Source organism: Tachysurus vachellii, chromosome 13, assembly GCF_030014155.1.
Source record: "Tachysurus vachellii isolate PV-2020 chromosome 13, HZAU_Pvac_v1, whole genome shotgun sequence".
Lineage (NCBI taxonomy): Eukaryota > Metazoa > Chordata > Actinopteri > Siluriformes > Bagridae > Tachysurus > Tachysurus vachellii.
In genome coordinates, this window is record NC_083472.1 from 6,009,997 (window position 1) to 6,036,554 (window position 26,558).

The 26,558-nt window shown below is 37.7% G+C and overlaps 3 protein-coding genes across 5 annotated transcripts; 2 read left to right on the forward strand and 1 right to left on the reverse strand.

Annotated features, from left to right (window-relative positions):
- Positions 1 to 20: 20 nt before the first annotated feature.
- Positions 21 to 7,218, reverse strand: rad52 (RAD52 homolog, DNA repair protein). Of its 3 annotated transcripts, XM_060884828.1 has the most exons (11): positions 6,803 to 7,218; positions 6,081 to 6,182; positions 5,883 to 5,976; positions 4,856 to 4,923; positions 4,566 to 4,684; positions 4,024 to 4,099; positions 3,408 to 3,688; positions 1,806 to 1,984; positions 679 to 756; positions 325 to 570; positions 21 to 177 (listed from the first exon to the last, which is right to left on the reverse strand). In XM_060884828.1, exons 1-11 carry the CDS (start codon positions 6,860 to 6,862, stop codon positions 119 to 121), a joined length of 1,362 nt encoding a protein of 453 aa, XP_060740811.1. In that variant the 5' UTR covers positions 6,863 to 7,218; the 3' UTR covers positions 21 to 118. The 3 variants fall into 3 exon arrangements, with proteins under 3 accessions (XP_060740811.1, XP_060740812.1, XP_060740813.1); XM_060884829.1 differs by lacking the exon at positions 679 to 756; XM_060884830.1 differs by lacking the exons at positions 6,081 to 6,182; positions 6,803 to 7,218 and having other exon boundaries at positions 4,856 to 5,364; positions 5,883 to 5,978.
- A 4,085-nt stretch (positions 7,219 to 11,303) lies between these two features.
- Positions 11,304 to 24,108, forward strand: prr5a (proline rich 5a (renal)). Its single transcript, XM_060885461.1, has 10 exons — positions 11,304 to 11,568; positions 14,694 to 14,872; positions 17,643 to 17,753; positions 17,961 to 18,041; positions 19,415 to 19,463; positions 19,570 to 19,627; positions 20,061 to 20,152; positions 21,143 to 21,283; positions 21,370 to 21,508; positions 22,068 to 24,108. Exons 2-10 carry the CDS (start codon positions 14,745 to 14,747, stop codon positions 22,586 to 22,588), a joined length of 1,320 nt encoding a protein of 439 aa, XP_060741444.1. The 5' UTR covers positions 11,304 to 11,568; positions 14,694 to 14,744; the 3' UTR covers positions 22,589 to 24,108.
- A 225-nt stretch (positions 24,109 to 24,333) lies between these two features.
- fbxl14a (F-box and leucine-rich repeat protein 14a) lies at positions 24,334 to 26,552 on the forward strand. Its single transcript, XM_060884726.1, has one exon. It carries the CDS (start codon positions 24,823 to 24,825, stop codon positions 26,023 to 26,025), a length of 1,203 nt encoding a protein of 400 aa, XP_060740709.1. The 5' UTR covers positions 24,334 to 24,822; the 3' UTR covers positions 26,026 to 26,552.
- The last annotated feature ends 6 nt before the right edge of the window (positions 26,553 to 26,558 follow it).

Sequence of the window (26,558 nt, forward strand, 5' to 3'; positions counted from 1 at the left end):
CCAGTACAATGTCTAGAAAGTTTTTGAACAACGTTAAATATTTATTAAGACCAACAATTCTGTACAAATAACAAAATGCAATAAATTAAATTCAAAAACCATAAAATGTCAAATAGGTTCAAGGCTCAAGCTTCCTTTTCTTCATGTACTGTCCTTGTCGGTATGGACTCTGCAGACCTGTAGGATTTAAGAATTTAAAATTCATGCACATAGTGCAAGTTATATCATTAGAAATTAGTTTCCTTACTTACTTAAAATTAAACAGTTAATTCCCTTATTATTGCTCCTTCTCAGTAACTTATCCCTTGTATAGATTTGCCTTACCTGTTCCTATAGCAGTATTTTGGGCTGCTGAATTATTATGCCTATAGTTTGTGGGTCCTCCTTGCCCCTGATTGTCATGCGACCTAAACGATGGCCTCAATGTAGTGGCTCTCTGAGGAGTTTTACTTCGCGTCACCATTGTGTGCTCACTGAGTGTAGCAGGATGAGGCAGCCCTGACGATTCTCTCACTGGGTCCTCAAGCATTTCGATGCCATCCAGAGTAAAGTCCCATAACTCTGGGTCATCTGAGGAAAAGGTTTGGCCAGTGAGGGAAATTACCTTAGACACTAATTTTCACTGCAGTTCTGCAACCATGAAAAGAAAGATGAAGCCTTCATACTACAAACTCTTACCGGTCATACATTCCTCCTTCTTGACCAGTGTTTCATGCCCAGAAGGTGTGCTATGGTTAATGGGGCCCAAAGCCTGGCCTGAGGAGACAGTACTGCTATAAACAAGGCAGTTTCCCCCTTCACATACAACCACTGGCACAAATGGGAACCAAAGGGAATTTAGGATTGAAGCTAATTTCCAAACGAACCAAGAGAAGATAGCAGTAATGCCAAAATTAAACTTTGAGTCACCTGTATCAAAAAATCACTGCTCTCTCTCAAAGCTTTTAAACACAGTGCATGTTAGTGGCACCTGGTGGTCAAAGGATGGAGGGCAATTATTATATTACTACATCTACAGTAAGTACATGCTTCTGATGATTTTGAGCTACAGTAATTAACCTTGTGCTCCAAGTTTAAAGGGTTTTGATATCTGAATAGAATAATGGCAAAAAGGTAACACAACACAGTGCCAGACCTAATAATTTCACTTGTAATATTAATATCAATCGTGTTTATGGTAAAACAGATCAAGCATCAGTAGTTTTTCAAAGCCTGATGCTTTTGTCACTGCTTTTATTAATCACAATACTTACCTAGCGTATACGGGCTAAAAAAATAGATAAAAAAAAAGACTACAGTGACTGACAACGAGAAACAAAGATTTAGCATATTTTGTACTATTGTTCATCATAATACAGTGAAATGGAAATCAACTAAAGACATTATAATTGCTCTAAAGCTAAGCACTCAATTTAACTGCCAAAAATCAGTAAAATATTGTTTTATTATTTGTCTAGATATGCCTTTTTGGAAATTTAGATGTTTGTTTGGGTTAAGAAATTAAACAGCACCACCAAACCAGACTAGAGATTTATTTTATTTTCACTTTGTTTCTTGTAAAGCTTCTGTCATAACACGGGATACTTCAAGCTCCACCTCTGAAATTTCCCTAAGAAAGTACCAGAGACCGCACAGACTAGAAGCTTTAATACTGGATTCATAGCTAATGAGGGATAAAACAAAAAATTGCAGTGAAAAAGCCCTTGGGTCTATCAACCCAAAATAATACTGATTCAATAACCAATAATTCCTAAAATCCGTACATCACTCTTAGGTTAAGCCATTGGTGGATTTCTTTGTTGTACCTGTGTTAGTATTAGATGCTATGGGTTCAGTCTTCGGTTGCACATTGTCTTGCTGCATCTTCTTTGCCTCCATTTCTTGTCTGAACTTTTGCTGCAGCTGCTGCTGCCTCAGCTTCCTCTGCTGCTTAGAGTCCAGTGCAGGGTCAAAGCAGGACAAGTCGGCCATGTCCGTAGATGATCTGACCACAGAGACAGAGTGACTGCGTCAGCACACTGGATTTTACAAACAAGAGCAGCTGCATAACTGGTGTGGTTTAAACTAACATTTCATTGTGGTGTTGCTTCGGCAGGATGCCTTGTGTGTTATGCCTTATGTAAATCTGAACCGTTGTATATTCTGTCATGTAATTTGAATGTGCTATTTAATTAAAATGGGACATAATATTCAAAATGTCATATTACTTTATATTTTACATGATGCATAATGTTTTCAAGTGTTTAATTTGTGAGTTTTAAGTTTTTTTAAGGTATTTAATGAATAATGTATTTTAACTAAGTGACCCGGGGAGCATTATTAACTGATATTATTTGAGTTTTAGACTGTGACATGATTTAACTGCAATACTGACATCCTAAGATCAGATCTCCAAATTATACCTTATTGATTTTGGTAAAATTGGCTCATTTTTAATATTCTAATATTAGAAGATTGACTGGAAAAAATACATACACCAGAACTAAAAGTGTTTCTTGACAAACCACAAAATTTACATTTACAGCATTTAGCAGACGCTCTTATCCAGAGCGACTTACATTTTTATCTCATTTTTATACAATCTTGCTCAGGGGCCCAGGAGTGGCAGCTTGGTGGACGTAGGAATCGAACACCCTTCACAACCTTCCGATTGGTAGCCCAACACCTTAACCACTAGGGTCCGTCTTTAAAATTAAGAATTTTACTGTAACTTAGAGGCCTAAACACGTTTCATCATAATGTTTTCAAATAAGACATGGTTTGTCATGGAAAAACTCAAGACTAAGTGAATGATGATTGAGCCCCAATGCAGCCTGACTTTATAAACACCCTGATATCTCTAATGACCATAAAGCTGAATGAGAACAAATCCAAAAACACTCTAAAATCTAGTAATAACCTGTGGTAACAGTTTTAAAAGGTTTTGAGCCCATGGTATTAAAATGGGAACATATGGGTTTGATGGTTAGGTGTCCACATACTTTTGGTTACATAGGGTATGGTAAATTTACTTATAAAATCTTCTAATAATCTTTCATCTTGGTCTTAATCTAGCAAATAATGTATATGACCCAACTAGAGCAGCCAGGTCTCTATATTTATCCAACATATATTTTTATATGCAAGGAATAAAACATTTGCTGTGATACTTTTATAATAAATAATAATAATAATAATAATAATAATAAGAGGAGGAAGAAATATAATATATAAATAAAATAATAATAATAATAAATGATGATAATTTATTATTATTGATTATTATTATTATTAAATAATATAAATATTTTCCTTTAACAACAATCCCTGAAGTGCTGGTGTGAAGTGTAATTCACCTGTTCCAATTTTTTATTTATTAATGAATAAAAACATTTGACTGGCTTCATGAGGGTTGAGGATTATGTTACCTGGACATGTTAGTGGACCTGTTTTCACAGTCCTTTTGAGCTGAATTGTTGAGTGAATATGCAGTCATATTTGGGACTGGGTCCCTGGAGCTCACGGTGTTCTGTGGCTTTTCAACCACTGGCTGGATTCTAGTCTGTACTGACGGAGAGTTCAGTACTGCTTCAGCTGAATTACTGAAAGCCTTGGAGTCAGTGTGGGACAGGCAGTTGTAGCGAGCCTTCTCCACCGCAGGCTCGTTGTCGCTGCGCTTTGTCTTTTGTGGGTCTAAAGGTGAAAGGGGCTGCAAGAGCAGAAAACTAATCACTAACTGGATTTCACACATGCCTGTCATTTCCTTCTGCTAGGTGAAGATAATTAGAGGAGGTTGTTATTACACAAAAGAACATGAAAGGGAGTGTGTCATCACTTGCCATAGTCATCGATGTACACAGTTGTGATGTTATTTGGAAAGTTTGGTTTCTTTTATATAACATTAATGGATAAGTATAGCAAACCAACTACATTATAGGAAAGAATGAACATGTTGAATGAAACATTTTCCATAGCATAAGCGACAAAAAAAAAACTGAAAATCTGGTGAAACTGTGAAACAATGAAGTTCAAAGGGTTGCTGACCTGCTTGGGAATCTTGTTGACTGCGATCAGATACTCCTTGTTAAGGATGCAGTTTCCAAGAGCATTTCCAAAGCACCTAAAAGTAAAGATCCTCTGAGTGTAATACAAAATCATTCCAACATAAATGCACTGTGTTAAAATATATTTAGCTAATAATCTGGGCAACTTAACACATTTTCACATCATACTCCAGTGCTTTTGCACATCATCTCGATCGGCTGCATGCAAGTGTGCAAAAAAGTTATTTAAAAAAAGTTATTTGCGTGTTTATGTTTGTGTAGGTAACACAAAGACAAATCCTCTCTGAAAATAAAGATTTAGAGCCAAATTTACAAATATATTTAAAAAATTCATGATAATGTTCTACAAACATGATGCCCTAACATTTACATAATGATTGAATTTGGAGTAATTGTCTTCTTTGTTCTTTTCTCAGCACAGGTAATTATGCTGATATTCTTTTTTGTGGTAATGATGTACACACTACAGATGAAGTAGAAAAACACTGGAGTTTTCGTTTAAACCAGAAATCACGTGATTACTTCAGCGCTCGTTTCAGCCCATCTGTAACAGCCTCTTTTCTGGCCTTCTCCAGAGACAGCGCTTTGGACTTGAGCCCCTCACTTACTCCGTAACCCACGTCTTCATGGAATGAACCATCCTGAGACAAAGACATGCGCCTCACATACTGGACATATCATTAAACTGATATTCCACTCATTAAAGAACAACCACCGGCTACACTGGTCCTTTCATTGATACCTTTAGATGCTATTTGTTTTTATTATGCACAGTTAATTACCTAAAATATTTGTTTTAACAGCTCTCTTACCTTTAATTGAACTTTCACAAATGCACTGACTCCAACGTAAAATTTCCCATTAATCAGATCCACAAAATCTGCAGAGTGAAGAGTGTTAGAAGCATGTTGCTTAAAGTGTCTGTCTAATAACAACAACAACATTAATAGTAAATACTTATATTCTTTGTTTTTCCAGCAACATTTCTCTTGATCAGGATTATTTGAGATATTGTGATAACTCAATACTCTATGGCCAAATGTTTGTGGACACCTGACCGTTACAACTGTGTGTGTGTTTGATGAGCATCCCTTTTCACTTTTAATTCCCCCCTATACTGTTATAATAAGCACCACGCTTCTGGGAAGGCTTTCTTCTAGATTTTGGAGTGTGGTTGTGGGGATTTGTCTTCATTAAGTTACAAGAGCATTAGTGAGGTCAGGCACTGATGCCAGGAGTGCAGTCTGCATTCTAGGTCATATAATAGGTCTTCGGTGGGGTTGAGGTCAGGGGCTCTGTACAGGCCGCTGACGGTTTCCTGCTAAAACATGTAGAATATGCAAATAGCAAACGTTACATTAAATCTCAATTCATTATATAAACTCAATTTTCTGCATTGAATCAATCAATATTCCCTTTAACAAGCTTTGATCTGTGAATTATTGGAAAATATATTTTTGTTTTGACCATAGCCTAAATAAAATGTAAAACATGACAAGCCTTAATACAGATTATATATTGACCTAATGTCTTGTTATATACTATTATTATACAAATCCAATATTATGTATCAGTACTATTCTTTGTATATTTAGTTGACAAGTTTTTCTATTTTTGCCATCTAGAGGAAGTAAGAAATTGTTCTATGTTGATTAATAGCTGAATATTTTAATAATAGTTAAATAATTACTCTACCGTTAATCCTGTGTATGACAACTCTTATTCAGAATGTAATAATAATGTCCATGACAACAACATTTATATTTGTAAGTCAATAATTATTGAGGCAACACACTAAAACCTATTCACGCAGTAAGTGTCTGATTAAATTGTCCTTACCAACATTTTGTTGAGAAATTGAGTGAGACCAGCCATTGTAGCCAAACATTTCATTAGCCAGACTGATGACCTTGTGACCCTCAATGTAACATACCTACATACAGACAGGAAATATTTAGACAAACTACAAAATTGAAAGAAAAAGATCATACTATGCAAACTAGGATATAATAACAAGTATGAAATAAGTCTCCTTGCCTTTTGTCCACCTCCTGCCTGCCGAGTACTAATGTACTCTGGTCCGAGCTTCTGTCGAAGAGCATTCTGTATGGCCTGGTATTCCTCAGCAGTGTAGCGGTACTGAAACATCATCATCATCACACTTTCTACAACTTATACTGAACAGTTTAATATCAATGATTATTAAATTTGGGCATGGCACGGTGCTTCAGTCAGACAATTTCAGTGTCCAGCCTGCAGATTCAGGGTTACTTCCTGTATTGTAAATAATACTTCCTGACTTTCCCCTTAGGTAGGTAGGTAGGTAGGTAGGTAGGTGGGTAGGTAGGTAGGTAGGTGGGTGGGTGTTTGGGTTGGTTGGTTGTGTACAGGTTGTTCCCTGTGATAGACTGGTGTGTTCCTGTCATGTGTCTAGTGTTCACAGGACTGGCTTTGGTTCCCCCACCACCCTGAACAGGATAAACTGGAACTCATGGACAAGTAGATAGACTAGAATCTATTAAAGGATGCATCTGTGTATGGATGTATGAATGAATGAAAATCCATGGATGGATAAATGAATGAATATAATATACGCATCATACAATGCCAAAGTCTTAAGATATATTATACATCTACATTACACAGTATTATCTTTCTAAAATACCAAAGCTTTAGACGAATCACACATATTTAGACACTGTTAATGCATTATATTTGCACTTTATTGTTTAAAACTATATAACTAGACATGTACATACCTGTCCAAAACACATGCTGGCTGTCTGCTTTTTGTCTCCTTTTTCACTACGGTGTTCCATGTGTAGCTGCGTTTACTAACGTCTTAAATGATGCATACAGCAGGCAGATTACATATGGTTTATTTAACACGCTTTATTGTTAGACGGCGGCTGCCATATTGGACAATAATTAATCAGCTAGTTAGAGTTAGCTTCCATACTGATTAGCTTCTCCTGCTGAGAAAGTAGTCATAGAGTTTAATAAGATAGAGAAAGTCGGTACCGGTGTTTCTGGCGTTGTGAAATTATATTCTTTGACATGAATTCGAATATGCAGTTTAATCCTATTTTAATTTTTAAAAATTATATTTTTATTATTTGAATATTTTTAGTTCCCGCCTTGAGGAAAACAACAGCTGCTCGTGACTATCCGTGCGTAACACGTCATAGGTTTATTGGCTGAGTCCCAAATAACCCATAACTTAATTAAAAGTGCACTAAGTATTTAACAATGGCTTAGGGACCCTATCTAGTGCACTTATTTTCTACATGGCGCCATTTGGAATTCAACCAATATGGCTGAACAACTGTAGTAGTGGGCGTTATCTTTCTGTTTATTATGTTGGCTTTGTAGAAGTCAACATTCTGTTTTCCTATTTCAGCTTAGACAAAAATTTATAAAATTTAATGCGGCCTTGGGCTTTCGAGCCACATGCACCAAATTCGGATATGTTGTTGACCCTGGTCTGAAGTTTGTTGCTATTACTTTTCTATGCGATCCGAGTACTGGTACTTCCGGTACCGGGTCTCAAAGTGGCCTTTTCCCATAGACTCCCATTATAAACTTTGGAGGTTTGTAACTCGTCAAGCTTTCGAACTATCTACAGCAAACACGGCCAGCTCCTTTAGGGTGATACTCTGAACAAAGGTTTAAATTGGTGTACCGACTGACCTTTCGGTTGTGCCACAGCCCCGCCCCAAAATATGCAAAATCAAAAAACTTTTTACAACATTGACATGTGACATATCAAAACACTCCAGAACAATTAGGGGAACTTCCTCACGTGTATTCTGATGACGTCACGTGAAAATACAAAATTTTGCACAACATGGACATGTGACATATCAAAACATTCAGCCCAATGTGGGGAACTTCCTCATGAGTATTTGGATGACGTCACATGCTCGTCTCCACTTGCCTCCAAATGTTTGGGCACCCTATCTTTCTGTCCACTTGCCTCCAAAAGTAACACTGACTCTTATGTCCACTCGCCTCCAAAAACACCAGCCTTTGCGAATACTTGCCTCGTCAAAGCCAACATCAAAGTTTGTCGTGACGAACTTTACAAATCTAGTTTTATCTTTTTATTTATTTTTTTTTTTTTAGTACAAAAAATTATAAAATATATTTCCTTGAAATGTAGTTATAGCTAATTAGCTTGAACTAAAACAGCTTAAACAGTCTCTTGATAATACAGTCACTGATAATACAGTCTATATACGTATTTACATTGCCTTCATTAATTAAACACACATCAACTGATAAGTCAGACCTCAGTATTTAGAATTCAAAGTTTGTAATCATAATAATGTTAGAATGTCTGGATCAACTTTCATCCTAACCAGGAAAAAGTGGTTCCTAAATATGAATGAATGTTTTCTGGTAAAGATACATGATACACTGAAGTCTTACTACTGAAAACAACACATTTTTAAAGGTGGCTTGGTTATATTAAAACTATGTACAGATTTGTAAGGAAACATTTCCTTATAAAGCTATGTGAATCTGTAAATACTCATTATCACTATAATGCTATGATTTGCACATAAATTTTTAAAACAGAATATTTTGTTCTTTACATAAAACAATGAAATGAAAATGTTTTTACCCCCTGTTCCAAACACTAGGCCATCTTGGCATCCTGTACCTGTACATCGCCTGATTTTTCTTGCTAGCAATTCATGAGCATGATTGTGCTCGAACTGTCAAACACAATGGATCTCATCATCTTGTCAATAAAATACATCCCAGTTTATGGGTCATGTCTGGCAGGCTGGCTGGTATAAACGTGTTAAGCTCAAACAAAACAGATTTGCAAAAATGTTTGATTTTTGTTGTCCCCATCAGATTATTTTCTGTTAATGAAAGTCAACAAATAATCATAAGCAAATGACTGAGATCTTGAAGCCTCACTGAGGGGTTCAATTAAGCTCCCCCTCCTGTCTCAAAGCATGTGCTGACCAACTAGCTCCTATCTTCACCCATATCTTTAACAAATCACTGAAGCTGTGTGAGGTTCCCTCCTGCTTTAAACTCTCCACAACCATCCCGGTCCCCAAGAAATCCTCTATCACTGGACTGAATGACTACAGGCCTGTTGCTCTGACATCTGTCGTCATGAAGACCATTGAACATCTGCTATTGACCCACCTAAAGAATGTAACAGAACAGACATATAACAGAACATATACTGTACTGGATCCCCTACAGTTTTCCTACCGAACAAACAGATCAGTGGACGACACAGTCAACATTGGGCTGCACTACATTCTGCAACACCTTGACTGCCCAGGGACATACGCCCGGATTCTGTTTGTCGACTTCAGTTTGGCTTTTAATACAGTAATTCTGGAAATTCTCCACTCCAAACTCCTAAAGCTCATTATAGCCCCTGCCATCTGTTACTGGATCACCAGCTTCCTGACAGGCAGGAAACAACAGGTGAGACATTTACAGCATTTAGCAGCATTTATCCAGAGTGACTTACATTTTTATTTCAGTTTATACACCCGAGCAATTGAGGGATAAGGGCCTTGCTCAGGGGCCCTGCAGTGGCAACTTGCTGGACCTGGGATTCGAAACAGTGACCTTCCGATCAGTAGTCGAACACCTTAACCACTGAGCTACCACATCCCAGACTGGGAGTCATTACCTCCAGTATTCGAACAATCAGCACTGGCGCTCCTCAGGGATGTGTCCTCTCCCCACTGCTATTCTCCCTCTATACCCATGACTGCACTTCAAGTGACCCAACTGTTAAACTCCTGAAATTTGCAGATGATACTACGCTCATCAGAACAGTTTAGCTAAACACCCTCAAAATTGTGGAGATGATAGTGGACTTTAGGAAAGACCCCTCAACACTACTCCCCCTCACAATATCCAACATCCCTGTATCATCTGTGGAGTCCTTCAAGTTTCTGGGCACTACCATTTCCCAAGACCTGAAATGGGAGTGCGACATAAACTCTATTATCAAAAAGGCCCAGTAGAAGATGTACATTCTACGTCAATTAAGGAAGTATGGTCTGCCACAGGAGTTGTTGATGCAGTTCTACACTGCAGTCATTGAATCTGTCCTGTGCACATCCATCACCATCTGGTGTGGTGCAGCAACAAAACAGGAGAGGGACAGACTGCAACGCACAGTAAAAACAGCAAAAAATAAATAAATAATTGGTGCTCCCCTGCCCACTCCCAAGACTTGTACCATACAAGAACCAGAAACCGGGCAGGAAAAATCACTGCTGACTCTTAACACCCTGGACACAACCTCTTTCAGCTCCTCCCTTCTGGCAGGCAATACAGAACTTTGTTTACCAAAACTGCCAGACACAGGAACAGTTTCTTTTCCCAGACAATCACCCTGATTAACAACTCACCATAATTATATTCTCTGCTTCATATCTATAAGTACTGCATTATCAGAACCGTCAGTTATCACATCATTCGTATACGTTACACACACTACTGCTGATGTATATTGTACAAAAAGCATAATACTGCACAATACTGTTATTTACACTACCATGCACTTCTCACACGTTATGTACATAACTGATCAGTCATATATTCTGTAATCATATTTAATACTCGTTCTGTCTATATCGTATCTCATCATCTGTATTGTCGTATCTTGTATAGTATAGTGTTATTCATGTCTGTACTTTTGAGAGTCACAAACAGCTGGAACCAAATTCCCTCTAAAAGCAAAAACAAACAAATAAACATAGACAACACATCGATTATGAATGAATCTCATGCCTAAATTCTATAATATTTAATTTAGTAATATTAACAGGCCTAAGCTCCCATATGTATTTAATTCACATCACTTTGTTTTACACGACCTTCAGTAAACGTGTCAACATTACATTATACTAGAAAGCACCTCTGTCCTACAACATCAGTTCAATCACAAATTCCTCCCTACTGCCTTTTTTAGTGCACTACCAAGGCAGATTACACAGACAGTCCCTTCTGTGTTGTATATAGTGGGTGTATCCTACTGTGCAGGATAAAAAGCATCCTGAAAGATGAACCAATGGACGTGCAATGCAGTCTACTATATTTTCAAAAAAGGCTCGATATTTGGGCTCGAGCCCTCTGTTTCTTCGACTGCGTCGTGTACGGCGCGCGTTCACGTCCCCAGGCGCGCACATCGTCGCACACAGTCTGGTGGAGCGTCTGGTCGCGCGCGCAGTCTGCAAACCGGGCGCGTGTAGGAGGGGCAAGTTGAGGCTAGAGATACCACAGGAATGACAGGAGGAAGCCGCCTTGCCCCACATCCGCATTTACTCATTCAACTCACTTCACTGGAAAACAATAACGCCCAGGATACACACAAGCTTTCGTGCATCTGATCTCTTTATTCTTCCCGTTCGTTGTTTTTTCACTGTTATTTATTTATTTAATTTATTTTATTTATTTATTTGTTTTCCAAAGTTACCGTATACGAGGTGTCCATGATTGTTTACACGCAGTTTACACGCAAGCGCGAATGATGGTGAGTGAAGACAGCTTACAGAGTAATGCACTTTTTTTTTTTTTTTTGCATGGTATATGTTATTCTGCTCATTTCTGCTGCTATAAATACTGCTGTTTGGTGGCTAAATAATGGGAACGCGTCCAATCCGCTTGTAAGTACACCGAGTACCGGGGAGAACTCCCCCTTACCCCCTACCCCATCCACCCCCACCCCTAGAATAACAGTCTATATCATATGGACGGGGGTTTAAATGCTTATGACACACAGACTGGAAAAGAAACTAAAATAATGGAAGTCTCGTGTCCTCGGTGTCTCTAATAGGAGTTGAAGCCGCACTGATGTTGATCTTACCTGTCCACGTTTATTCCACCGAAACGCACCTCTTTAAAGATGCAAAACAATCACACATCACGAGACTGTGTGTTTTCCTGTAAGAGGATTTTTTTGTGTGTGTGTGTGTGTGTGTGTGTGTGGCATTGTGGCAGACTGAGCACGTGTTAGTGAAGGCGAGGTGGTTCACTGATGTACGAGCCTTTTGTTGTAGCTCTTTGTTGAACTGCGCATAAACACCTCTGCCGCTAGGTGGCGCGTTTTAAACACGTTGCTCATGTTTTGTTTGTTTCCTCGTTCTAACTGCAAGCTTACGTATAGTTTTCAGCAAGGTCTTGTGCCAGTTAAGAGTAAATTCTAAATTGGGATGAAGGAAAAAAAAGGCACTGATCAGTGTAAAATACGTGAAGTAGCAGAACACCAAGGGATCCAGCAAGTGGACAGGGGGGGGAGTGAATAGGTCCTGGAGAACACAACAGTGATCCAAGCACTTCATTTGCTAGAGTTAGTGAATGTTGTTATATAACTAGAGATTAGGGATGTAAACCTCAGTCTTCCACATGATACGATGCGGTTTTGATATTAAGCCAATGATTCAATATTTGATGATTCTGCCATGATACAGTCTGATTTAATCTGATGCATGTTACTAACTTTATATACAATCTTGAGTGGACCTACTGTTAATTTGCATATGATATATATGCATAGAAGGACTATTTTAAGTATCAAAGTTATGGCCAAACCTATTTTCACGTTAGCCTGAAAATATGAATCATTTATTACACACGTCTTCACTGTCCTTAATAAAAACTGATCTCAATAATCAGTCTGAATAATCAATTTATAATTGAGAATACTATATTAAAAGTCAATTGAAATGAATGAGAATGGTTTTGTGTTTGCTGCTGAATCATTTGTTTCATTGCTTTTTTAAATCAACACATCAATTCAAATCATCTGATCTGAATCAGCCATAAGATTTCAGTGATTCCGTGCGAGGACTGGACGAGTCAACTGCACATTTCCTGTGTTACAATTCAGAATGTTGGGTTCAGTCGTGCAAAACCTCTCAACAGTAATATTGCTCAGACCACTAAGACGTATAAAGTATTATGCTCTTTAAACAATATTACTAAAATAACATAGAAGATATAACATGCATACTGATATTAGTGGAATAAATGTCTCTCTTATATTGCCTAATTATACTGTACATATTACTCCACAACTCAGTAGTGTAACTTACAGTCTCCTCCTCATGTCACAATTTGTTCAGCTTTCTTTAGAAATCCAAAAATAGTCATATAAAAAATTGGTTGAATTGTGTGTCATGGGCCAACAAGTTTTATAAACAGAGACGACGCCTCCATTTCTCATTCTTTTTTTTTTTGCTTCTTCTGCCTCGTCCCTTTTGCTTACTTTTTAAATTAATGACCTTTTTTACCCCATTCATGACGCTTGAGTACTGAATGACTGAGCACACCAGTTGGTTGTTGTGAAAATAAACTAACTCTGTATTTGAAATAGGGTGACCATGGAGGTTTACTATTATTTATTTGGTTGTTTTATTATTCGTTTGCTTATTTATTCGAAAAATAATCCATGTAATTAAGATCCAGAATGGAGGCACTTGTGAGGTCTTGTTCAGGGATGATCCAGCAAAAATGAAGTATTGGTAGGGGGTGGCATGTTTATCTGTGTCTTTCAAGAAACACTTAAGGTGTATAATTAGATGTCAAGAGATACTAAAGGCACATCAGATGTACAGTTGATATTAGCACTGCAATGACAAGGAGTGGTACGGTTTAATGTGTTAATTACCTATATACTGAATTGAAGTAAGCCTGCAAACTACACACAGATGTTCAACACAAGCTTTTGTCACTGTACAGTCTATGTGGGGCATCTTTCTTGTTATATATTGAGTAAAATTACAACTATTTTATACCACTTCAGGTCCCTGGCTAGTCTGTTGCCCACAGTGAAACTCCTCCTTCTAGTACACAATGAAAGAAATACATGCTACAATTATACATCAGTTAAAACCTATTATTTTACTTGCAAACACACACATGCGCACAGACGCACACACAAACGAACACACACACACACACACACACACACATTATGTTGGTTTTATTACTCTTTCATTCCTTATTTTGTTGTGGAGCATACTGGAACAGGATTTAGCATCTGTGCCGCATTTGTTTGTATTTACAATTCTATGATGCAGAAAAAGATGCCTATCCAATCACAAAATGAAACCCTGTGCTGTGTGTGGGTTTTTGGATTTGTAAAAGACACTACACTGGGTACTTTTACTGACTTGCATGGTTATATCATACAGTACCATGCTTACATGTAATATGAACCTTGAAACCAAAGTAAATTGTAAATTACACTGTCACTCTTAACATAAGGCAGTTGATTAGAAATGACAGGAAAACCACATTTATAACATTCTAATAAAAATATCTATTATATTATAGAAACATGATAGATACCAAGCTATTAGGTAACAGTATATAGGAATCGCTGGAATGAATACGATTCATACGAGTTTGCACACTATATTGAAAGTAATATGAAACTTTTAAGAAATTATATAGAGTAGAAAAATGCAATTTTAGACACATACATGAATGCAGATCCGATGTTAGACAATAAAGAACAGCAATTGAGGTGAAAGTCCATTAACTTGATAAACATTAAACAGGAATTATTTACAATAGTAGTCTTAAAATATATCCACATTATTGTGAATACCTGTGCACTTTCATATAAAACTTGTTTTCATTGTGTGTTCACAGAAATTTTATGCTGAATGAATGTTGGAGTCTCTCTGCATTGCTTGAATAAAGATGCTGGAAGATTTGAGTGGGACACACACCAGACCAGGCAACCTTAAAACAGGCTCGTTCAGCTTCTCTGCCCTGGCGTCCCTACCGCACTGCCTTCACATGGACTCCAGTACACACCCTATCAGGAGGTATCTCTCAGCATAATTAGGGCATAAAAAATGTAATTTAAAAAGAAAAAAAACAACAATTTATTAAATTGTTTCTCCACAATTAATGTCAGACGGTCTATCTTTCCTGGTTATCAGTCTGTCTGTCTGTTTCAAGAGTGATCACTACAGCCTAATGATCATACATCAGTAGTCTAATGTAATAGCCATAAACTAATAACTCCTGAAATGGCTCCCGTAGTTCGGCTTGTCTTGACATCATTACAAATGACACAAGCACATGGACTAGGCAGAATCGCACAATAACACTGCCTCACAAATTCATCCGTGAAATGTTTAACCTTGAGTTTTAAAATGTGACTCATTTATAATTCACACTCTGTTCCTGCTTTCACAGCGGTGTCTGTGAAATGGCTTTAATGAACAGACCTAGACACATGAGGACATTTAGGTGAGCCGAAATCCCAGATTTTGGCTTTTGACCTCCCAGTGAACTCACTCCCACTGAATTCCAGTTATATTATGCTACCTCTATTTATGCATCTCATTTTGAAAATACGGTGTGGATGAGGGTTATGCAGGAAATTCCATAATTTCTTACAAATTTTTTTAAACAGATGAACAAATTAATTCATAATATTTGGTGATTTTCACCACAGCGTTGTTCTATTCTTGATACCGATTGGTCAGAAGGTGTTTATTTTTAATTATACTACTATTGAATTGGTCAGAAAGTGTTGATCAATGTTGTCTAACAACAGCCCTGCCATTTGTAATTCACATCACAGTTTTATATTAATGTGTTTCTTCTAATATGTGATCATTTCTATAGTAACAACTTATTCATAGGGACTTCATGATAGATGCTCTAAATAATCAAAGGCTAATAATGTATGGATTACAAACTTGTTGTTATTTAACAACGAAAATCATATAATTGGTGATATAGTTTTCTTAAATAATATGTTTATAGAACATGTTTGTAGCAGCTTTGTAAAAATCAGTACATTTTTTTTCTTTATGTTTTTTGTCTTATTAACTTTGATTCAAGGCGAGAGGAAAAAAATTAGCTGATGAGTGTTATAAATAAAAGTTTAGATCTGTTATTGATAACAGGAACAAATTTGTCCTGCAGATGTTCCACAAAATTACATGGCACATAACAGGTAGCAGAAGGCTCTATAGATAACACACAGCTCTATCAATGGCTAGGTGTTGGATTGGAAGTCATTTTAGATAAAAGCATTTGCCAAAATGATATAAAAAGTAAATGTAAAGAAATCCACCTTTAAAGTCTGCGTCAGCTTACTTGCATCATCTTTGGCAAGTGCTTACTTCTCTGCTTTTTTTTTACTTCCTTGCATTTCATAGTTGTTTTGAGTTCTCTGCTCTGAGAACTACCTTATCACACTTACACAGTTGCAATGCTAACCTTTGCTTAGGTAACACTGCACTTCTGAAACTACTAGTGTGGAGAGACAAAAACAGAGAAAACCACAGAGAGTTGTATTTGTGTTAACAGGAACAACACATGGAATAAGTGATATTCTGATCTCAGCATTTTGAGTCGTAGACTTACAATTAAGATTTTGTGTGAAGAGAATACCAGACCTGAATGTCTAACAAGATTATTCTGTACGAATCTTGGTTCTCTACGTCATGTAGCATTTAAGCACCTATATTTTTAGGTTTGTGCATGTAGATTTTGAAAGGTTTTCTGTAAGGTTCAATTTTGGAGATTGAGAAGGTCCTGGGAAAAACATTTTTGGATTCGTAGTTTCTATCTATTACCAAGTAATGACCTCCTGGTAGAGGCAACCAAGATTGAAATGAATTTGCCATTAATCTTTAATAACCACAATACACAGCCAAGCACCAGTGAGCAGCCTCCATATTGTACACTGGATATCAGGTGCTTTTCCTTGTATGCAGCCCCCTTTTTTTGTCACTAAAATGCTGATGACCATAAAACGTTATCTAACCATGACGTATGATGCTAATTTTAGTTCTAATAACGCTTGTTGAAGTTCAGGCACTGCATTTTTCGAGATGCTTTCAGAAAGGTCTTGAAACTTGCGATGAGTCCCAGTAGCTTATTGTTGTGAAAGTGGATTTTAACTGTTGATTTTGAAACTTGAAAACCACAAGAATCAACTTAACTGTGCAATTCAAAAATCTGTGATCTTTGAGCCATTTCCCCTCCTTCACCAACCTCACTGTCTACACATGGGTCCATTTCCTGTTTCCTGTCGACTTGTGAGAATTTTTTTATTAGTTACTCGATTTGTCAAAAGATTATCTTTTTCTTTTGGAAGAAACAGCTACAGTTCCTGGGGAATGAAAATAAATAATATATTGATAATAATGTAAATTTGTACTTATTTAAAATATAAAAAAAGTAATTATGATTTGATTATAGTATACTTTTGCTCATTTGTATGAAGGGTGAGAATAATAATGGAGAGCACTAAATATTATATTACATTACCTTCCCTGTATTTTACACCAAGGATGTTTTTTTAAGATCTGTGTGTTTGTATAGATATATGCTACGGTGAAGAATCCGATAATAGAATTCAAACTAAAGCGATAAAAAGAAAAATGAGGAAGGAAATTGATTTCTGAAGAAAGACGGTTTTTGACTCCTGGCCAGCTGTTAAACCGTACTTTCACATTCCCCTCCCACCCTCACCCTGAGTCATGTTTACTCCTGGCTTTGTCACACTCAGCTTGGGACAAACTGTGCTGTCTCTCTCTTACTCTCTCTCTTTCTTTTTCACATGACCATGAGGACTCTGTACCGGTTGAGGTTAGTGAGCTCTCCAAACCTGAGTCAGCTGGGCAAGAATGAGAAGGCATCGCTGGAGGAACGAGGATCTGGGCCAAATGCCACATGGAACAGGTGACCTTCGTCTGCACCGCCTGACTTTATAAATAATATGTTTATATTCTGTGTTTTTGGGTAATTGCCAATGTAACTACCCTTGTGCACTTGGACTAGCAAATTAAATCCATCTATGCAGTCATAGCAGAATAGTTTCAGTTAGACATTCAAATGATAGATTTATTATAGATTCTGTTCCTTTGTCTTTGTACTTTTTTATCACAGCATTCACAATGCAGTTATTGGTGTTTTCCAAAAGAAGGGACTGGCTGACAATGAGCTCTACATACTCAATGAAGGTGTAAGGTGAGTCAAGTCAGTAAATCAAGCAGTAATTTCAGTCAACTGCTTATCAGATCAGTACCATGTGCCTTTATGTAGCTGTTCTGTTACCTGTACAAAAATGGATATAGATTCTGAAAACTATAGGGTATATGAATAGTGTGTTTTTACACATCGATATCTTTTAGCATCGCTGAATAATTTCTAACATTATAACTAAGGGAAGTCGTGGCCTAATGGTTAGAGAGTCTGACTACTAACCCTAAGGTTTTGGGTTCGAGTCTCTGGGTTCTGAGGTGCCCTTGAGCAATGCACCGAACCCCCTTGAACTGCTCCCCGGGCGCCGCAGCATAAATGGCTGCCCACTGCTAAGGGGATGTGTTCACGGTGTGTGTGTGTGTTCACTGCTGTGTGTGTGCACTTTGGATGTGTTAAACGCAGAGAACAAATTCTGAGTATGGGTCACCATACTTAGCCGTGTGTCACTTCACTCACTATAGAACTCATCTACTGTATGGTGTATAGTGCAGAAAGAAAATAATTCAAAACCAATTTAAAGCAAACAGAAAAATATTAGAAAAGATTGGCTTTATTATCTCTTACAGGTTAGGACAAAAGTGCCAGCAACGATATCGGGGTGTGTATTTAAGCTTAATGTCGTAACCCATCCCTATTCAGAGCCTATGAAATTAGCTGGAGGTAGTTGCCTTGAGGTAGGCAAAGAGCTCTTTAGAAATGGAAATGCAAACATTTGAACAGTCACTTTGGTATTTTTCAGTATCAGTATTTTTCAGTTACATATAATAAGGAAGGAATGTCAGCAATATCTGACACACTATACTACACTACTTGGTAAAAATTAAAACTGTTTAAACTTTGGCACTCAACTGTATGTACTATTGTATTTTATACACTTAGTTTTGGTCCACTAATTTGAATGGTCAAGCGTCGTTCTATAAGTGTTTATATTTCCTATAACTGCTGCAATTATAAAAAAAAAAAATCAACACCTTCTGACCAATCGGATTTGAGAATTTATCCTGTGGTACATGATATATTTAATTATTTTTATTCATGTGTGCTTTATAATTTCAATATCTGGGTTGTATACAGTATAAGAAAGAATGTTAAGAATTCAAAGCCTTAACAAATTATATTGAATTTAATCAAATGAACAGACTTTAATTGAACGTTAATGAACGAACAATAAATCAGTCTATATTACAAGCAAGTGACTAAATGACTACATTTTTATCTCGATTTAAAATAATTCTTATACTAATTTATATGGCAAACATAAGGATTATAAATGGAATATATTAGTATATTAATCGTATATTAAACATGACAGGAAGTTTATTAACAGACTGATCCCTTGGTGGTTCTTTTTTTTTTAGGCAGCTGTTGAAAACTGAACTGGGTTCTTTTTTCACTGAGTATCTGCAGGTAAGGCAGCCTGATAAAACGGATGTCTATGTTGACACAATACACTGATTCATTAAGCAGTTATTAAATATCTATCTCTCCCCTCTCATTTTTCCACCTCTTTCAGAACCAGCTTCTGACCAAAGGGATGGTCATTCTAAGGGACAAAATACGATTCTATGAAGGTAAAATAACAAAACATTTAGTGACAACACACCTTTTATGGTCTCCATCAGACCAGATAAAATTGTATAGTAATTAAATAGTAATAGTAAGTGGTGAAAGGGGGCACAACTATTTAGTGGTTAGCATGTTTGCCTCACACCACTGGGGTTGGGGGTTTATTATTACCTCCGGCCTGTGTGTCTGGAGGTTGTATGTTCTCCCAGTGCTTTGGGAGTTTCCAGTTTCCTTAACCAGTCTAAGCGCATTCATTGTAGGCTGATTGTCCAGCATGTCCCCTGGGATAAGGTTTCCTCCTACCCTGTCTGCTGTACTGTGTAAACAATAAAGAAAATGGATGGATGGATGGATGGATGGATGGATGGATGGAAGTTGTGAATACAAGACTGATGCAGGGTCACAGTCCTCAGACTACAACTGTGAATTGTTTCACAGGTCAGAAATTACTCGACTCCCTGGCTGAGACGTGGGACTTCTTCTTCTGTGATGTTCTCTCCATGCTACAAGCCATCTTTCACCCAGTCCAGGTAGCCACTCCATCTACACTGACCTCTCACACAGTGTCCACTAATTGTACAACAGATGTTTCAAGCTGTATCTCCACTTTTTTTTATCAGAAGATAAGATAAACCGCCTGCAGGTCTAGGCTACAGCATCACACACTGGATTTTAAAAACATCAAACAGTTGTGGTACTGAATATAAAGTCTCTTTAGAGCAAGGCTCTAGAAAAAAACACCTTTTAATCCATGATTCTTTTTGTGTTTGCATTTAGTATTTTGTGTTGTTGCCACAATAAACCCGAACACTTATTTTCCATCACAGAGATCTTTTAACATTATGTTCACATTTATAGTGGATATGGTTTAGTTCCCTGTGGCTCAATCTAGCAAAAACCTTTTAGAAAACTAAAAATAGGAGTCACAATTCTGGCATTTTTATTTTTTTTTCTTAAGGTCTAATATTTATTTAGTTCATAGTAAAGCACTGTGTCTTATACTTATTGATGTATTATGCAAATAAGAGTTATATAAGCTATTGTTTAGCCTTGGTTCCTAACAAAGGAAATAAGATATCAACCATATAGAGTTACTTTCATAAAAGTCATTTTCTTGTAGTAAGAAAGATGAAGATGCACAAATTAAAATCTTTTTAAAACCAAAATCATTTTTTAACAGTGTATACTAAGCTGTCTATTCTAAACTCTGATACATCTTTTTTTTTTCAGTATATTTCAGTGCTGAATTATATTCAATTTGATTTGATTCAAGAATGATATCGTATTTAATCAGTAGCTGATTGATATATATATATCTTCCATACATGAGTTGATCATATTATCACAGAAAGAAGATATAAGACATAAGCTATCTGGGTCATTAGACTCTAGACGAACAAAAAAATTGAATCTGTGAAACCTACTATATATAACACATAATTGGGTCCATGATTGACTTCAATGTCAGAAGAAAGCAGGGTCCCACGTTGTTGTTAACTATGTTACGCTGTATGACTCAGGGGAAGGAGCCGTCAGTACGACAGCTGGCTCTGCTGCTCTTCAGGAACACTATAACTCTTAACATGAAGCTGGATGAAGCTCTGTCCAGACCGCGTGCCCGTGTCCCTCCGTCCATCGTCCAGATGCTTCTGGTCCTCCAGGTACAAAACACGTGCAAAAACCCACTCTGTATTTGTGTGTGTTTTTATATGTATTCATTTTTTTCCTTTGGGTGAATGATGTACAGGGTGTTCACGAGTCACAAGGTGTGACAGAGGACTACCTGAAGCTGGAGTCACTCATTCAGAAGGTGGTGTCACCCTACCTGGGAACACATGGGCTCTGTGCACACGACTGTGACGCCACCCACTGTTCATGCACTATAGGTATGCGTTATGATTTAGCATAAATTAGACATGTGCTGATATTAAATCGGAGAGAAGATACAAACTTGTAACATTTATACGTGCCTGATTGTTTAGCAGATTTGTTACCAAAACAAAAAAAAATAAATCCTAGTTTTCATTACGTTTGTTTAGTAGTTGCACGGCTCACAAAAAAAAAACGAGCTATGCTTTCTAAACAAGACTAGCTCTTGCATGTAATTTCTTATTTGATGCAATTATTACATGCAAAATGTGTGCAAGATGGTTGATAATTTATTTATTTTCTTTTGTTAATGAAAACACCCTTAATTGTGCTCTCCATGAATCAGAATATGTCCTATTCAGCAGGGGCAACCTACACTAAAATTGCTAGTTGTCTAGGCAGAATCCTCCTGAGATTGAGTGCCAGCACTGAAATCAGCCCACAATAAAGATGTAGTGTGTGTTGAATATTGTTGTATAACTGATTACACATCCTAGGATAAATTCTTCTTCCTTTTAAATGTACTATAAATGTTTACTGATGATAGATCAGTATCATGTGTTTCACTGTTCACAGAAAATCGCCTGCAGTGGTCCAAACCTGCAGAAATCCTCTCCATCAACCCAGTGGTGCGCTCCAAGAGCTACAACATCCCCATGCTCACCCCCGTGGCCGAGTACGACACGGAGGTCGGCTCAGTGGGTAGCGTGGGTATCCGTCGCCACTCTGCCTGTGAGGTCACTTCCTGTATAGAACAGCAGGGCTTCCCCCTATCTGTCAGCGTGGAGACAAGCTCCAGCCCCGGGATCTCGCTTGACCACGAGCTCACCTTACCAACGGCAAAGCGTGGAGCCACGGCACAGCCTGCTCTCATCCTTCCCTCCATCTTTATCCAAAACTCTGCAGGGCATTTACACGCTCAGACGTCTATCTCAGAGACAGATAAAGCCACGTCTTCACCCACTAGCTGCTCCTCAAGCCCTGAAACCATTGTCATGCAGGGTGTAGACTCTGTGGATTCCGATCAAGACGGGATATTCATAGACTTTTCCCACTGCCGCTCGGACTCTTTTGGTAACAACAGGAAGACGAGCTGATTTGTGGAACAGACTGAAATTAACCCTATGATTTATTTAAATCACTACACACACGGCATGTGCTGATACTGACATTTTCAAACTCGCCTGTGATCAATGGGAAAACCTGATATGAGAACAGAACTTCTTTTCTTTTTTTTTTCCCAAAGTAAGAAACCTGAGAAGACAGCTGTCCTTGCGCTGCTTTCCAAATGGAAGTCTTTTACTCTTTAATCTCAGGAGTACAAATGCTCACTCTCTAGGAAGCCTACTCACAAATAAAACACAGAGCTAGTGATGTGTGTGAATATCACACTGTACTGTATGACCATTTATCAACATTCAGACTGTGCTTGGGCAGACCTCAATTTAAATAAATAAATAAATAAATCCAACAAAGAGAAAAAAGCAGATACTGCGTTGGATGTTTTCTAGCAAACACTTTTAAAAAGATGTACTACACCTGTAGATGTATTTCTGAATTTATTTTAGCTTGTTTTGTAGGTATGTTGCTTATATTTTTGGAATTTTATTTGGCTCAGTAATTCTCAATGAAAGTATAAATACGAAATACTGAAATATGTGATCACCCAGCATTATGATTTCTTTCATGCTTGTGCCTTTGTCATTCAGGTACAGTGTAGTTTTGGTGTTAAACACCATAGTTCATATTTGCTGTCTGTCCAAGAACATGTGATTGTACATGTTTAACATAATCATGCAAAAAATAGTTATTTTGTTGTGATGCATTACAACGTAGGTTTTTTTTTTGCATATTATAAACATTAGTAGAAATATTTAATTCTTTTAGCATTATTTGATATGCAAACTATTCTAAGATGTTATTACCTGATGATTTTTCAACCATAAATATTTTATCTTACAAATGCACGGTATGAATCAACCTGCATTACAGCATTAAATAACAAGGAAGACTAGTGATATTCTAACAGATATTAGGAAGACAATAGAGGAGATGTCCTCAATTTTTAAGTAATAATAATTGTGTTTAAATTGTAAGGCTTTAAGGCTTTTGAGAAAATGTGAACTGTGTTTGGATTGTAAATAGATTATGTAATTGTTCCATTTCTATCATAAAATGATCCATTTCTATCTTACAATAAGTTTTTAGGGCATATTTATAAAGCTGTCATCTGATTACATGTTTATGTAGTTGTATAGAATTTTTACAGTGTTTGTTTTCTGTTTTCCTTTATTATTTATAAATAATAGTATTGGGATATTAAGTGGAAGTTGTTTTTTTTTTTTTTTTTGACAATCTGTGCAAATTGGGTTTATTACAGTGTCTTTGCTGCTTTGTTATAATACTGAATAACTATAAAGTTATTGCTTTGGCACTAAAAATTCTACCTTTTTATGGCTCAGTACCAGAGCTGTCAGCAGCAGGGGGCGCTGTAGTGCTAGGGGTCCGAGTCACGGTTCACTTTAGTACTGTTCTTTTATCAAACCACGTTGGCTAACACGATTAAGTCGGGTTTGCTGTATTTTGTTTTTATATAATAAACATTTGAGACTTTTAACTTCTTGTAGTTATTGATAATAAACACACTTGATTAATAAAGTAAACCGAATAAAATACGTAAGGTTTAAACAGAAGGCCACCGGAAGTGATGTAATATAATCCGCATCCCGAATGGCTCTTTGTTGAATATGAAGTGCACTACGTAGGGCACGGGATCTATTATCTCAAACTCGGTGTAGTGCACTAGTGTAGGCAGTGTGTACGGATTTGAGCGAGCGCAAATGGGAATGGCTGGGAAGTATCCGTGTTAATTCCGCATCGCCTAAAAAAAAAAAAAAAAAAGAATATATATATATTTTTTTATTTGGAGTTAAAGACTAAGGGTCAATGTGTCCGTGGACGTTTGGTGGAACTGAAGAATTGTGTTATGATTTAAAATATTTATATATAACAAGCCGGACTCAAAGCATAACAAAGACTCGGCGATACAAAAGCGGTGTGTGACGAATGTTGACGCTAGCCTGTTTGTTAGCTTAGCTGTTTAGCCTAATACAGACGTTATTACACACAAGAAATCAAAACAACAGTCTCGCTTTTAATAGTAAACTTTCGTGCATCCACCGCGCAAGGATGCGTGTTTTCTGATCTTTTAAGTATTGCTAAAATAAGCTGATTGATTTAGCTACGTTTTAAATGCTAGTTAGCTAGTTTAGCTTAGCCAGTCGGCTAATCTCGGCAAAGCGGTAAAGCCGGAGTTTGGCGGAGCGGTGAAATGGAGACCCACATCTCAAGCCTTTTCCCGGAGATTCTAGCGATGATCTTCAGCTACCTGGACGTTAAAGGTAAAGGCAGGGTTGCGCAGGTGTGTGTGGCCTGGAGAGACGCGTCCTACCACAAATCAGTATGGAGAGGAGTCGAAGCCAAACTCCATCTGAGGAGAGCAAACCCGTCGTTATTCCCAAGCCTTCAGAGCAGAGGGATTAAAAAAGTGCAGATACTGAGCCTCAGACGCAGCCTCAGCTATGTCATTCAGGGCATGCCGAACATCGAGAGCCTTAACCTGAGCGGATGCTACAATTTGACAGACAACGGACTTGGACATGCATTTGTGCAGGACATTCCTTGCCTGAGGATCCTCAACCTCAGCCTCTGTAAGCAGATCACAGACTCCAGCCTTGGCCGAATTGCACAGTATCTAAAGAACTTAGAGTTTCTGGAGCTTGGTGGTTGCAGTAACATCACCAACACTGGCTTGCTCCTTATAGCATGGGGATTGCACAGGCTCAAGAGCCTGAATCTACGCAGCTGCAGGCATGTCTCCGACGTGGGCATCGGTCACCTGGCTGGGATGACGCGCAGCGCCGCTGAAGGTTGTCTCGGCTTGGAGCATCTCACTCTGCAGGACTGTCAGAAGCTGACCGACTTGTCGCTCAAGCACATCTCAAAGGGACTGAACAAACTGAAAGTCCTGAACCTGAGTTTCTGCGGTGGCATTTCAGATGCTGGAATGATTCACCTGTCCCACATGACCCAACTGTGGACTCTAAACTTGCGCTCGTGTGACAACATCAGCGACACAGGCATCATGCACCTGTCCATGGGCTCTCTTCGGCTGTTTGGTTTGGACGTGTCGTTCTGTGACAAAGTGGGAGATCAGAGCTTGGCTTACATCGCCCAAGGACTTTATCAGCTGAAGTCGCTCTCGCTTTGCTCATGTCACATCAGCGACGATGGAATCAACAGGATGGTGCGGCAGATGCACAAGCTGAAGACGCTGAACATTGGACAGTGTGTTCGCATCACAGACAAGGGGCTTGAGCTCATCGCTGACCACCTTACCCAGCTGACCGGCATCGATCTGTACGGCTGTACCAAAATCACCAAACGGGGACTGGAGCGGATAACGCAGCTCCCGTGCCTTAAAGTGTTGAACCTGGGGCTTTGGGAGATGACTGAGGGTGAAAGAGTTAGGTGATGCCTGATCAGGCACCGCAGCTTACAGTTTATACTACCTCATTCAACATTGTCACCATATTTTTATTTTTATTTTATAAGAAATGTGAAGGAACCTTTTATTTGTTTAGTGTTATGCAATAAGAACACCGAACATCCTTTGGTTATATTGTTTAATAGTATATATTTCTTAAATGCCTTTTTGTTAGTAAGTGGATAGTGGATTATTTTAGGGTGTCTTGCGGCACTGTTCTTAAAAAAAAAATATTTTCTCATTCTCAATTAGATTATACTGATGTTATACTGAATGCCTTAAAGTATTACCATCATCTTGGGAGCTGTAGTACTGCTCTTAGCATTAAATATGGATCAGTGTTTAAATTCTTTTTCCATGCTTCAGAAAGATGTAACATTCTCCTTAGTAAGATGAAACATATGCAATTTAAAACTGTGTAAAAAAAAATATATATATGGTCAATTTATTGGTAAGATAATGTTTGGAATGTCTATTTTCCTATGCTAAAAAAATTAAAATTGTTTTTGAAATCGTTTGCT